Genomic DNA, 15,203 nt, shown 5'->3' on the forward strand with positions numbered 1-15,203 from the left:
TAGAAGAATCTGTCATAATCTTTGAAAAACGTCAGTAAACCTGTACCTGGGTTTATTCACTGACCAGTTGTGACCCCTGGATTTGATACACTAGTTTGTAACACTCCCATTTTGTAATGACGTGGGGAGAAAATGCATGAGATGTTGCAATTAGTAGCTCTAGGAAAAATAAAGTATCTCTAGGAACTTAAAGGCAAGTGGTGTCAAGTATTTGAAAGGGATTGTGTAGGACTATACACCATAATGTCTTGATAGAGTTCAATGTTAGCTGACAAACCCAACTAGTGAAATTGAAGAGCTCATGTCACACTAATATTATACTGATAGTGTGACCCTATACAAATGAAAGAGATCTTGTGATTTGAGGAGTGATATGATGAGTAGCCTGTTCGGTTGAAGGGATATTTTTAGAATGGACATGGGATATGGAAGGAATGAGTGTCACACACTCTCAACTACTTTTGAACTATCCTCAAGCCGAGTTCTGCCTGTGTACAAAGTATCAGAAGAGTCCTATAATCTGTACTGACCTTGAACATAGTATTATTGACTGTAAGGCCAGCAGAAGAAATTACTGACCCCACTAACGGGTTTTTGAAAAACATTCTACAACCCTTTTTCATATAGCATGGATATATATTTTAATCTTACAACACCTGCTTCACAATGGAATTTTAAATCAATGGATTTTTAAATCTCTAAATGTACTTCATTTACACTGACTTCTTGTCTAACATTTCAAATACAGACTGCAGTGTATTCTTTTCATTTTATAAAATTATAAAATCCTCTTGACATATGTACACAAATATATGTATATACATACATAAAACGACACAAATAAAAAGAACAAACATTCCGTTCCATCAGTCCAGCATACTTTCATTTTTCAGATGGGGGGACAGAAAGGTGAAGGCTAGCCCTGCTAGCTTAGAAAACAAAGGGCTGGAGAAGAAAAGAAAAAAAACACACTCTCAAGAGAAATGAGACCTTGTTTGATACAAGTGTCTCTATAGTGTCCTGGTAGAAGATCTGGTTCTCAATCCAATCTATTGCCACACTGCAAAAGGACAGGGGCGGTCACACACACACACACACACACACACACACACACACACACACACACACACACACACACACACACACACACACACACACACACACACACACACACACACACACACACACACGGCAACCAAGTGAATGCAGAAAAACAGTCTCTTAGAAGAGGGGCACTTAGGGTGTTTGTCTACGTATCCTTGCTGTCACGGAACAGGTCGACACGCAGGGCCAGCTCCTTGAAAGAGGGCCGCAAACATGGGTCTTTATCCCAGCATTCCTGCATTATCTCATGCATCTGAGAGAACGAGAGAGAGAACCAAAGACATGTTTATTTGGGATGGTCACAACTGGTAGCCTTCCTATGGTATATATTCATTGAAATCTGATTGTAACATAAACATGTTACCACTCACTCACATTGCTCAGTTAAGGTACTAAGTTAACTGTGGAAACTGCAACCCCTCTTTTACACATATGACACTGCATCATTAAGGAAGGCAAACGCACTATATAGACTGAACAATGCAAGACAAAACGGACATAATGACTACAACCCAGCCCTTACCTCCATGGGACAGCCCACAGGTTGAGGCAGCCTGCTGCCCGACTTGAGGAGCTCAATGAGATGATAAACAATCAGCTGGCCCTTCTTGTCATTACCCATCATGCCCATGAACATCTGAGGATGTGGAGAAAGGATGGTTGGTCAGGTGTGAACTACAAATGATCAAACAAGTATATGTAAACTAGGTCAGTGTAATGCAGGGATGTTAGCAGTTTTTTTTTAGGTCTCTATTGCACACATACAGTATACTTTCCTTTATGTGCAGGCTCATGTGTATGCAAGTAGACTCAAGTAGAGTCTGTGACAATGTGTCTTAACATACAGTGCCTTCAGAAAGTACTCACACTCCTTTAATTTTTTCTTATTTGGTAGTGTTACAAATTAGGATTAAGATGGATTTCATTGTATTTGTTGGTCAGTGATCTACACAAATTACTCTAATGCCAAAAAAAGCTAATATTTATGAAACATATATGAAAAATAAAACACTTACATATATCTTGATTAGATAAGTATACACCCCCCTGAGACAATACATGTTAGAACCCCCTTTGGCAGTAATTACAACTTTGGCAGTAATTTTGGGGTAAATCTCCAAGAGCTTTGCACACCTGGATTGTACAATATTAACATTCTTTAAGCTTTGTCAAGTTGGTTATTAATCATTGCTTGACAGCCATTTTCAAGTATTGCTATAGATTTTCAAGACGATTTCAGTCAAAACTGTAGCTAGGCCACTAAGGAACATTCAATGTCGTCTCGGTAAGCAACCAGTGTAGATTTGGACTTGTGCTTTAGGTTATTGTCCTGCTGAAAGGTGCAATTTTCTCCAAATGTGTTGGAATTAATTAGACTGATCCAGGTTTTCCTCTAGGATTTTGCCCGTGCTTAGCTGTATTCGTCCCTAACCCGGACGACGCTAGACCAATTGTGCGTCGCCCCACGGACCTCCCGGTCGCGGCCGGCTGCGACAGAGCCTGGGCGCGAACCCAGAGTCTCTGGTGGCCACTGCGCCACCCGGGAGGCCCCCATAGTTTGTTTTAACAGGCTATGTGATCTTAACGTAGCCTGAGGTCAGTAGGCTTTGCATATACAGTGGGGCAAAAAAGTATTTAGTCAGCCACCAATTGTGCAAGTTCTCCAACTTAAAAAGATGAGAGAGGCCTGTAATTTTCATCATAGGTACACTTCAACTGACAGACAAAATGAGAACAAAAAATCCAGAAAAATCACATTGTAGGATTTTTAATGAATTTACTTGCAAATTATGGTGGAAAATAAGTATTTGGTCAATAACAAAAGTTTATCTCAATACTTATATATTATATACCCTTTGTTTGCAATGACAGAGGTCAAACATTTTCTGTAAGTCTTCACAAGGTTTTCACACACTGTTGCTGGTATTTTGACCCATTCCTCCATGAAGATCTCCTCTAGAGCAGTGATGTTTTGGGGCTGTTGCTTGGCAACACGGACTTTCAACTCCCTCCAAAGATTTTCTATGGGGTCGAAATCTGGAGACTGGATAGGCCACTCCAGGACCTTGAAATGCTTCTTACGAAGCCACTCCTTCGTTGCCCGGGTGGTGTGTTTGGGATCATTGCCATGCTGAATGACCCAGCCACGTTTCATCTTCAATGCCCTTGCTGATGGAAAGAGGTTTTCACTCAAAATCTCACGATACATGGCCCCATTCATTCTTTCCTTTGCATTGGTCCCTTTGCAGAAAAACAGCCCCAAAGCATGATGTTTCCACCCCCATGCTTCACAGTAGGTATGGTGTTCTTTGGATGCAACTCAGCATTCTTTGTCCTCCAAACACGACAAGTTTTTCCCAAAAAGTTATATTTTGGTTTCATCTGACCATATGACATTCTCCCAATCTTCTTCTGGATCATCCAAATGCTCTCTAGCAAACTTCAGACGGGCCTGGACATGTACTGGCTTAAGCAGGGGGACACGTCTGGCACTGCAGGATTTGAGTCTCTGGCGGCGTAGCGGCGTAATGTGTTACTGATGGTAGGCTTTGTTACTTTGGTCCCAGCTCTCTGCAGGTCATTCAATAGGTCCCCCCGTGTGGTTCTGGGATTTTTGCTCACCGTTCTTGTGATCATTTTGACCCCACGGGGTGAGATCTTGCGTGGAGCCCCAGTTCGAGGGAGATTATCAGTGGTCTTCCATTTCCTAATAATTGCTCCCACAGTTGATTTCTTCAAACCAAGCTGCTTACCTATTGCAGATTCAGTCATCCCAGCCTGGTGCAGGTCTACAATTTTGTTTCTGGTGTCCTTTGACAGCTCTTTGGTCTTGGCCATAGTGGAGTTTGGAGTGTGACTGTTTGAGGTTGTGGACAGGTGTCTTTTATACTGATAACAATTTCAAACAGGTGCCATTAATACAGGTAACGAGTGGAGGACAGAGGAGCCTCTTAAAGAAGAAGTTACAGGTCTGTGAGAGCCAGAAATCTTGCTTGTTTGTAGGTGACCAAATACTTATTTTCCACCATAATTTGCAAATAAATTCATAAAAAATCCTACAAAGTGATTTTCTGGATTTTTTTCTCTCATTTTGTCTGTCATAGTTGAAGTGTACCTATGATGAAAATTACAGGCCTCTCATCTTTTTAAGTGGGAGAACTTGCACAATTGGTGGCTGACTAAATACTTTTTTGCCCCACTGTACAAGTATCAAGTATTTAATGAGACAACATATTAGCTGTATTTGAAGAAGAAAAAAATAATCAGAGAAGGGAGAGAGAGGGATGAACTCACTGCAGGAGGGCTGCAGTTCTTGTCGCTGTGGGTGAACAGTTCATAGAGCACTACGCCAAAGCTCCAGATGTCAGAAGCCACAGAGAACTTGCTTTCCGTCAGTGACTCTGGGGCATACCTGCACAACAACACAAAAAAGTGTCCCAAATCTCTCTCTTATTCTTCTCTCAAAAAAAGGATGACTAGGAATTACAGTTACACCACATAGGAAGCCAAGGAAATGGGTGAAAACGAACAGCTAAAGCACAAATCTAACACAGGAACTAACAATAAAGTCAGGAACAAGATTGCACAGTTCATAGAACTCTAAACTAGGGCTGGACGATATGTTCAAAATACAGTATCATATCACAATATTATCCACATTTTTTTACAGAATGATGGCATTTGACAGTTGTTTATGTCTTTGAATAATAAAAGTTCTAAATAAGCTTAGAGTAGTGCATGACCCTAGGATGGCAACACAAATTCTAAGTGGATTTAACGGGGCTTTCTCTATTCTGACTGTTTTAAAACAGGGGTGTCAAACTCATTCCATGGCCAAGTGTCTGCTGGTATTTGGTTTCACCTTTCAATTTGTATCCAATTAAGATCTAGACAACCAGGTGAGGGGAGTTCCTAACTAATCAGTGACCCTAATTAATCTAATCGCGTACACGGGAGGAGTGAAAACCTGCAGACACTCGGCCCTCCATGCAATGAGTTTTTACACGTGTTTTAAATTGTTTAGTCAACTTCAAAATAATTTTCAGCATTTACCAATTTTTGCATTTACCAATTTTTGCTATCATTTCCACACTGAGGCTTGTTTGTTTTGATCATCAAAAAGTCACTTTTCCCTTATTTTTCTCTGTAACCATGTTTTCATCCACAGTTTTTATGCGAGTAAAGGCAAACTGTATAAATAATCATCACGACAGCTTTGTTAGAAACAGGAAGTTTCAGTACAATTTTATAAATTCTGGCAGAAGAATTTCTTCATTTGACGTTGCGATCCTTTTGTGTCTGTAAAACCGTGCGAGAAATGGCGGTGGAAATGCCTCAATACCGGTATGTAGTAATTATATGTAAACCGCCTGGTCCTACTTTAAACGATTATGTTGGTTGACTTCAAGAAATACAAAAATAAAAACTTTTCTGCCAGTGACCGAATAAAACTGTCCCTCCAGGATTTGCAGGGTTTTTAAAAATGATTTTCACAATATGCAATGATTTCAATGATGATGATAAGCAGGGAATTGTTAATTTTGCTAAAAAAGATAGCAGAATCCTGGAGGGGCTGCTAAAGGTGTCTAACCAGAAGATGGGGCTCTCTCCAGGCTCCTTGACCATATAGTACTCCTTGTCCTGGGGCAGGACTTTGCTCAGGCCAAAGTCCCCTATCTTCACCCTCAGCTCACTCTCTACCAGGATGTTCCGGGTTGCCAGATCTCTGTGGATGTAGCGCTTGGTTGCCAGGTACTCCATACCCTGCGCACACAAAAGAACAAAGACAAAAACGTTCAGACCTCATACATGCTTTACCTTTACTTCCCACTAGGTTGCAGTCTGTATTAGAATGTTATGAACTATCACCATATGGTAAACATCAGGCATCAGTTGAGGGTAGATATCTGGATATGGAAGAGTAAAACCATTATAATCAAAAGGTTAAAGTTACTTTCATATCTGGTCACTATCAGTACCTTGCATATCTGAGCGGTATAATGCACCAGTTTCATGTGGTCTATTCTCTGCTTGTTCTTGATGAGGTAATCTCTCAGACTCCCATAGGGCAGGTATTCCATGATCAGTCGCAGGTTTCTCCGGCCTGCAGACAACAAACAAATAGAGAAACATTCACCTCTGCACTGACTTAGGATTCTACGAATAACTTGCTGAACTTGTCTTGTCTTCTGACTGAATTAAAAGGATCTGTTGGAGTTACAAGGCAACTACTATTCACCTTCTGTGCACCAGCGACTCCTGTGGCGGGCCGGGCGCAGTGCGCGCTAACCAAGGTTGCCAGGTGCACGGTGTTTCCTCCGACACATTGGTGTGGCTGGCTTCCGGGTTGGATGCGCACTGTGTTAAGAAGCAGTGCGGCTTGGTTGGGTTGTGTATCAGAGGACGCATGACTTTCAACCTTCGTCTCTCCCGAGCCCGTACGGGAGTTGTAGTGATGAGACAAGATAGTAGCTACTAACAATTGGATACCACGAAATTGGGGAGAAAAAGGGGGTACATTTTTTTTTTTAAACACACAAAAAAAACACCAAAAAAGTGTATTCTAGACTTATCTTTTCAGAAGCAAACGGGTTACTAATGATCGGATCCTGGACTAACAGGTTACTGGATCTTCGACTTCGTCCACGACTGTGTGGCCATGCCCGACTATCACCATTATCAAGTTCGCTGACGACACAACGGTGGTAGGCCTGATCACAGGCAACATTGAGTCAGCCTAAAGGGAGGAGGTCAGTGACTGGCAGCGTGGTGCCAGAGGGTTATGCCACAGAGGGTTATGCTACAGAGGGTTATGCGGACAGCCCAGTACATCACTGGGGCCGAGCTCCCTGCCATCCAGGGCCTCTATATCAGGCGGTGTGAAAAGGCGGCCTGGAAAATCGTCAAAGACCCTAACCACCCAAGCCATAGACAATTTTCTCGTCTGCCGCATCGCAAGAGGTACTGGTGCATCAAGTCTGACACCAAAAGGCTCTTGAACATCTTATATCCCCAAGCAATACGACTGAAAAATAGCTACACGGACCGAGTTTACCTTGCATCTTATTGACCTTATATTTCAGTATCTCGACGCACACTTATAGGGCCCTACACACTCACGCCATCATTTGCTCACTCACACAAAATATGAACATACATTTATACACTCTACACACCCACTCACATGCAAGCTGCTGCTACTCTGTTTATTTTATCCTGTTGCCTAGTCCCCTTACCCCTACACATATCTACCTCCATCACTCCAGTATCCCTGCACATTGTAAATATGGTATTGGAACCGACCATGTACATAGTATGTTTACTTACTTATTGTGTTCTTCATATTTCATCTTATTTCTCATGTGTTTTTTTTCTAGTATTACATTGTTATTGATTATTGCATGGTTGGGTTTTGAGTTTGCAAGAAAGACATTTCACTGTACTTGTGCATGTGACATTAAAACTTTAAACTTGAGCCTTAAAAGGGATACTTCAGGGTTTTGGCAATGAAGCGTTAGCGCAATGGCTGGAAGTTTATGGGTATCTGCTAGCATGCTAGTACATTGAACAAAAATATTAAAGCAACATGTAAAGTGTTGGTCCCGTGTTTCATGACCTGAAATAAAAGATCCCAGAAATGTTCCATACGCACAATAAGCTTCTTTCGCTCAAATTTTGTGCACAAATTTGTTTACATCCCTGTTAGTGGGAATTTCTCCTTTGACAAGATAATCCATCCACCTGACAGGTGTGGCATATCAAGAAGCTGATTAAACAGTATCATCATTACACCGGTGCACCTTGTGCTGGGGACAATAAAAGGCCACTCTAAAATGTGCAGTTTTGTCACACAACCTAATGACACAGATGTCTCAAGTTTTGAGGGAGTGTGAAATTAGCATGCTGATTGCAGGAATGTCCACCAGAGCTGTTGCCAGATAATTGAATGTTCATTTCTCTACCATAAGCTACCTCCAACTTCGTTTTAGAGAATTTGGCATTACGTCCAACCGGCCTCACAACCGCAGACCACATTAACCACGCCAGCCCAGGACCTCCACACCCGGATTGTCTGAGAACAGCCACCAGGACAGCTGATTAAACAGAGTATTTCTGTCTGTAATAAAGCCCTTTTGTGGGGAAAAAATGATTCTGATTGACTGGGGCTGGCTCCCCAGTGGGTGGGCCTATGCCCTCCCAGGCCCACCTATGGCTGCGCCCCTGCACAGTCATGTGAATTCCATAGATTAGGGCCTAATTTATTTATTTCAACTGATTGATTTACTCAGTAATATCATTGAAATAGTTGCATGTTGAGTTAATAGTTTTGTTCAGTATAAATACCCATAGACTTCCAGTCATTGCGTTAATGCTAGTTAGCATTGGCTCGCACAACTACTGTACCTCTAACTTCCTTCATACTGGACACAGAGACATAAGTTGTTGCCATATGTAGGACAGTGACTTGTAAAGTGAACTGAGGAGTTTGCTGCTCTCCTCGATTGCCTCCTCCGGCCAAAGATACTCAGGTGTATCTTATTGCAGAATTGTTTTGAAATCCGCCACACCCCCTTTGAATCACCTGTTGTTTTCTCAGAGGAGAAAATCATGCACATGTAAAATGGTATGCTACATATCCATGTATAGATCTATACATGGATGTACCTTACCACTTTACATACGTATTTTGGGATTCCTCTTCTGTAAACGTAATTTGCCTGATGACGCAGTAGTGGAGAGTAATTTCAATTGGACCTTTTTCGAAAGGAGGAGAGGACGCGAGGAATCAAGCCAATCCCACACGTCACACGGTACCTGCGCTGTAAGACACTCCTTTGTATTTGACGATATTCTCATGCTGAAGAGACTTGAGGATCTCGATCTCCCGCTCAAAGTCCCGCATGTGCTCTGCCGTGCTGTGCTGAAGCTTCTTCACAGCCACAACCTCCCCCGTGTTGTCCTGGAGTGGGTCGTACCGGCACATCTCCACACTGCCAAAGTTACCCTGATGGAAGAAACCAACATGATTAAGTAGGACGGAAGAGATGACATTAAATTCAGCTGATTACTTAATGAAGCGCTTTGAGACGGAATCAGACACATCCACAAACGAGAACACTGTGTGGTGTTCAAAGACCATGAATGATCATCTGTGGTCATCATTGTTCATGACAATGAGTGTGATTCCTTAGCTTGTGGCCATCATTGGCTGTGATACTGTGGTTCCTTACCTTGCCTAACTGCTGTAGGAAGATGAGGTGTCTCTCCTCAAACTGGACTGGCTCCTGGTTCTCAAAAGCCCCAGTGACCCATGGTGACGCTGCTGTTCTGTTTGGCAGGAGGTCACTCTCCACAATCAGCTCATATTCTGTGGGCAAAAACAGCACAATGTCAAATCACACAGACATGTTCAAGAATAACAGTATTTTTTGCAGAGACTTGTATTTTTTTCCATGTCTGCTTGGATTCTCCCCATCTCTTTTAAGCCCCTAGCAGCACATGGTCCACCTAAAACACGAACACCGGTAACAGCCTAGATATAATATAGGCTGGTAATATGGCCACCATTACACCCATAATTTCCTCTTCCTATAACAACATGATGTGTGACAATTATAATAATCATGACCTCCTTGAGACAATCAACTCAATGAAGAGACCGTAGGACCCATCAGTATGACCCAGTTTAAATCTGCAATGACTGTAGCAATGCACTGACCAGGTGTGAACAGGCTGTTGAGGTCCCTGATGATGACCCTGAAAGAGGGTCTGAACGTAGGCTCGTAGTCCATGCAGCTGGTGATCAGGTTAGCAAGCTCAGTCCACTTAGGAGCAGGCAGCTGGTGGCGGTCCTCGTAAAATAGGTTTTTCTGAACCAAAGAATCATTAGATGTATGTTTGTTTGTAGTAGGACTGCATATCAAGTTGCATCAGTGTAAACATACTGCTACATATTTCTAAAACATAACCTACTGGTATAGCTGATGTGATCCTCACCTTAGAGTTGTCCAGTGTCGCCAGTGGTTTCTCCCCTCCACTGCAGATCTCCCACAGCGTTGTGCCAAAGCTCCACTTGTCTGCTGCAAGGCTCAGGTTGGTAGAATCCTCAATACATTCAGGAGGCACCCAGGGGATTCGCTCAACCAAAACTGGGCCAGACCATAATATGTAATTAATAATTAATTGACAATCAATTCACACAGCATTTAGTGTTCAATAATCATAACTCTGAAATAGTACAATATGATTTGAATATAATATCTAGGTTGTAATATTTTAAGATGTGAAACGTCGTAAAAACTGAGGTATTCAAGGATTTTTGGAGGTGTGGCTCAGGTCAAAGCTGGGGTAACTTTGTGCACACAACTGAGTTTTGATGGATAAACGTTGCCCCCTTCTGGCAGCCTAGTGGTAACACCGGTGTATCAGAGGAAGAGAGAGGAGAACTCACTATCTTTGGGCAGGACAGTGATGCTGACACCAGGGTCACTCAGCTTGATGAAGGGGGGATTCCCAGTTTTCCGATCCTCTTCCCGGATCAGCAGGACGTTCTTGGCACAGACATTCCCATGAACAAGGTTCTTTTCCTCCTGCGGGATTGAGGGGAGGGGAGGGGACAGTCAGGAGGGAAGGAGACGGGACAGTCAAGAGGGGATGGAACAGTCAGGAGCAGAGGTGCATCACACCAACTAACTAAACATTCACAAACTTCATGCAGGCACTGATGGACTGGTGCAGTCTGTGGCTTGTAACACTGAGAATGTATAATTATCCATAGAGTCCCTTTATCAATGAGCAGCCATGTCTGTAGTACAGGTTGGGTTCAGCCTTACCAGGAAGTGCATGGCCCAGGCAAGCTGCTTGGCCACTTGAAGCTTCCACAAGATGTTGACTGAGTTTTTGTTCTTCTTCAGGTATGTGTCCAGGGAGCCAAACTTCACATACTCCTGCACCATGATATCTGTAAGAGTTAACAGCATTTTTACAGGGGTTAAAACCTTTTTGCAATAAAGCATAAATATCACTATATCAGCTTTCATCGAATCCAGCCCTCCAGTCATATGCAGCACTACATTACATACCAGAGACAACATGGGTCAATCTAAAAGCAGCAGAGGAACACTCATAGGGCACAGAGGCTGGCAGATTAAGAATGGTCAGGTAAGAGGGTTTTGATGAAACAGCTCGGTATTGTAATCCCCCTAAGAATAGCCCACCTTGACTCTGCTGTGGTCTCTTCTTCAGGTTACACAGATTATTACAACGGGTCAGAGGATCATCAGTCACAGTAGGGTAGTGGACATTAAAGGATAATAACCTAAGCTTAAAACGCAGGCAGGTATTATGGATGGAGGGACACACTCATTCACTTGCTTTATCTGTTGTATACATTTCCCAACTGGGACAGATTGATTGACTCACTCTCCTCCCCGCACACACACACGCCGTAGTTCAGCACCAGGTGCTTATGAGATAGCTGGCTCATCATGCTGGCTGCCTCAAAGAAAGACTGTAGAGAAGGAGAGAGATAACCATCATTAATAAACACCGTCATCATTCATTACAGCCCACCATAGACAATGGCTGATTTAAGACAATAACGCCAATAGACATGACCACAGGCAATTAGTCACCTGCTCTTACTTTTTTTGTAGAAAGATTAAGTACTTAATTTTTTGCCAATCAACTCAGGAAACTGTTTAATGTCTTCTATGTGTATATAATCTTAGTTTCTTACATCCGAGTAGTTCCTGTGGGCCTTGTCCAGGACTTTCATGATGACGTCTGTTTGGTGCATCTCCCCATAGTCTCCCAGCTCCTTGCGGACCCCTTTGAAGATCTTTGTGAATGTCCCTTGGCCTTGACTCTCAGTCTAAAAAACACACAAACAAGATAATGTCTACAATAAAAGGATGCATTCCTGAATCTTTCATTGATAAGAAACAGACACTGCATGCTGGTTATCCAAAACTGCACTAAACAGTGAGATGATGACATCTACAATTTTGCTGTATGAATGACAATAAGACTGTGTGTCTGTGTTGAACGTGAAATGCTTACATATTCCAGGTCCTCTTTCCTGATCTTGTGGAACACCATTTGGTTGATGTTGCGTCTCTGTAGGGAGGGAGAGCGCGGCACGTCTGAGCCCTTGTTACTCCTGGATACCAGTAAACTGGACTTGTCTGTCAAGAAAACAAGAGGACCATATAAATCAGCCTTAACCATTGACAGTATATTGAGTTTAAGTGGAGCAATGCCTCAACATGTCAAAGAACTTCTCTGCCGATTTAGAGGCAAAAAAAAATCTAGATTTAAGGTGGCACTCCAGTCTCCTTTTCACCTCATTTATCACCCGATTTACTTAATAGAAGGCTCATTCAATAGCTAGTCTTGGTATGACATGGCACAAGTAGGCAAGCAAGGGGGAGGCCGGTGACATCACATCAGACGAACCCCTTGAATGGCCTACAGCTTGAATTTTCCAGTTTTTATTTTTTAATTTAACCAGGCAAGTCAGTTAAGAACAAATTCTTATTTAAAATGACGGCCAAGGAACAATGGGTTAACTGCCTTGTTCAAGGGCAGAATGACAGATTTTTACCATATCAGCTCGAGGATTCGATCTAGAAACCTTTCGGTGACTGGCCCAACGCTCTAACCACTAGGCTATTTGCCGCCCCAGTTGTGTCTAGAAAATTTATATTTTGCTCAAAACATATATTTTTACCATTAAGTGTGTGTACATTACTGTATTTATGCTTGGGATATAGTTTTTGTTTTTCAATCGGAAAAATTCCAACATAGCTGGAGTGAGTCTTTAAACTCAGTTACCTTTGGATTTGGGTGGGCAACACTTGCTGAACTGGAAAATGATGCCATCAGAGCGCACAGTCTCCTTCTGGTAGCAGCTCAGCAATTCCTGGAGGTTGCTGAAGTTCCTTTTGGTTCCACTCAGATTGAACTCTCCATTAGCAGCCTTAGTGATCTGGCAGTGCTTGTACTCAATGCCATCGTATACCTAAAAGAAAGCACAGGAGCAAGAAATTATACTCAAATCAGTGTTCCTGTGACATGATAGTTAAATATGTTCCAAACTGCTTAAATTCTACACAAAGGTTTTCCAAAATGGCAAAATTCATTAATTTAAAAAAATCTGTTATGTACTAAAAGTATAACTTAAATACATTACATACCCCCACGGTGAAGGTCAAAAAGTATTTGTTAAAGTCCTTAGGGCTGCATCGCAGGATGTACAGACCCCGCTTGTTCCCAGATTTTTGCAGTCTATTAATTGCAAAATCCATTCTGTGGAGAAGCACAGAGTGTATCTATGTATGCATCTCTGTAAGTTATTGATACACAATCAGATGATGCACAGTGCTCTATAAGGGTAGGATTCCAAACTTCACTTACGAAATGGGACCATGACAGTGGCTGGTAATGGCCTCCACCAGTGCAGGGGGTGCCACTTCTTTACAGAGGTAGTGGTGTGCATCTGTCGTCAAACGATAGTAGCCATCAATCAGCGATATAAAGGACAGAGCTTCAGAGAGGCAATTGAACTCCAGCTCCTGAGACAGTGCAAAAAGGATGAGAATACAATTGTCAAAATATTTATCCAATCCAATAAAAACTAAATTTGATAGAATGAGGTTTCAATATTGTGGCTGTTTCAATGTGAATATTAAGAAAGGCTAGTGGAGGTGAGAGGCTGACGTCAGTCTTACCAGAGTCTTGCCGTCTTGTTTATTGATGGTAACCACTCGACTCTCCATCGAGCCCTCCTTATTGGCGTGTTTAATACTGATGTCAGTAATGTCTGGAAAATCACAGTAGGTCTGCAGGTCCTGCCCGGAAAAAGGTGGGAAAACAAGACGTCATTTGACTCAATCTAGAGGATATCATTCTTCTGAAACAAAGTAAAATGTGTTGATTGAATAACCTTTAGTGCCAAGAAGCAGAAAATTGCATGACGCAATTAGTTCTAAGCCAGCAATGAGCCAAGTACAGTATTTGCTTTTGCCCATCCTCACTGGAGAAAATTAAGTCCTTGAACATTTTAAATTGTTAAACACCACAGACTGATCTGATGCAATCCATCGGCATTAGATTCCATTAGCAATGTAAGCCACTGTTGACCTACTGTAACAGCTCTTAAACCCATGAATTACTCAATTATACATTAACACCTCTAACCATGGATTAGGAAAGAATAAAACGGCCAGGCCAAAGCTACAAAATAACATGACATCACCACCCTAAATTCAACTTCACAGTAAAACCCTCCTGACAACAGCATGAAACCATCGTAGCTAGCTAAATCACTGGGATTACTGTATGAAATTATTTCATAGGCTATACTAGGGAACCAGGAGTTCAGTCATGTTTCCACTAAGTAAGAGATTCCACTCAAATCATAGTGTACTAATTTGCTGTATTGATCCTTCCACTTTCAGGGAAATATAGTCAGTGATAAGTCTGATAATTATAACATTTCAGCAAATTCCCCTTAGACAGGTGAACATGAACAACCTGGACAACACTGCTGTGAGTACCTGCTCAGAGTCTTTGTGCCCGTCTCTGCACCACTGGATGCCATGATCAGCCGTCACGATGATGGTGACCTGCCCTGCCGAGGATTCCCTGACCTGGAAGCGTTCTGTGTAGAATGCCTGCTCGAGAGACTCCATGTTGATGAGGTATTTGAGCTTCAGGTCGCGTGCCGTAGCCCGGCACTGGCTGAACTGCTGGATGAACTTCTTGAAGCGGTAGCGGATCCTCTTCCTGGTCACGAAGTTGCAGTCCTGGATGTGAGCCCTCATTTCCTTGGGCAAGAAGGACTTGTAGCTGAGGTGACAGCGGGGAAGAATAGGATAAGTCAAGCCATATGGAATAGGTTAGTATAATTAGGTACCTGTAGAATACCAAGATACACAATAGACCATAAATAATTTACATTGCCAATTCAAGTCATTCTGTTGGCCATACTACTTACAGTATTGTTTTAGGTATGGCCTTATGGCATTGTTGTAAATATGCAGCAGAGACATTTGTCTCTAGCTACAACTGACCCCCCCAGTACTACCAGGTTAAAC

The 15,203-nt window shown here is 42.3% G+C and overlaps 1 protein-coding gene across 1 annotated transcript in view; it reads right to left on the reverse strand.

Annotated features, from left to right (window-relative positions):
* Positions 1–622: 622 nt before the first annotated feature.
* jak2b (Janus kinase 2b) overlaps positions 623–15,203 on the reverse strand; it is a 45,724-nt gene continuing 31,143 nt past the window's right edge. Inside the window, exons 6-24 of the mRNA XM_024400048.2 lie at positions 14,664–14,955; positions 13,836–13,955; positions 13,522–13,679; positions 13,302–13,413; positions 12,940–13,126; positions 12,166–12,290; positions 11,843–11,977; positions 11,527–11,614; positions 10,938–11,065; positions 10,556–10,694; positions 10,102–10,253; positions 9,824–9,974; positions 9,336–9,472; positions 8,920–9,109; positions 6,084–6,208; positions 5,696–5,868; positions 4,399–4,516; positions 1,628–1,741; positions 623–1,357 (exon numbers count right to left, since the gene is read on the reverse strand). Of these exons, the coding sequence (XP_024255816.1) occupies positions 1,250–1,357; positions 1,628–1,741; positions 4,399–4,516; positions 5,696–5,868; positions 6,084–6,208; positions 8,920–9,109; positions 9,336–9,472; positions 9,824–9,974; positions 10,102–10,253; positions 10,556–10,694; positions 10,938–11,065; positions 11,527–11,614; positions 11,843–11,977; positions 12,166–12,290; positions 12,940–13,126; positions 13,302–13,413; positions 13,522–13,679; positions 13,836–13,955; positions 14,664–14,955 (2,752 nt within the window). The 3' untranslated portion in view covers positions 623–1,249. The remainder of the gene's footprint in view (positions 1,358–1,627; positions 1,742–4,398; positions 4,517–5,695; positions 5,869–6,083; positions 6,209–8,919; positions 9,110–9,335; positions 9,473–9,823; positions 9,975–10,101; positions 10,254–10,555; positions 10,695–10,937; positions 11,066–11,526; positions 11,615–11,842; positions 11,978–12,165; positions 12,291–12,939; positions 13,127–13,301; positions 13,414–13,521; positions 13,680–13,835; positions 13,956–14,663; positions 14,956–15,203) is intronic.

This window comes from Oncorhynchus tshawytscha, linkage group LG04 (assembly GCF_018296145.1).
Source record: "Oncorhynchus tshawytscha isolate Ot180627B linkage group LG04, Otsh_v2.0, whole genome shotgun sequence".
NCBI lineage: Eukaryota > Metazoa > Chordata > Actinopteri > Salmoniformes > Salmonidae > Oncorhynchus > Oncorhynchus tshawytscha.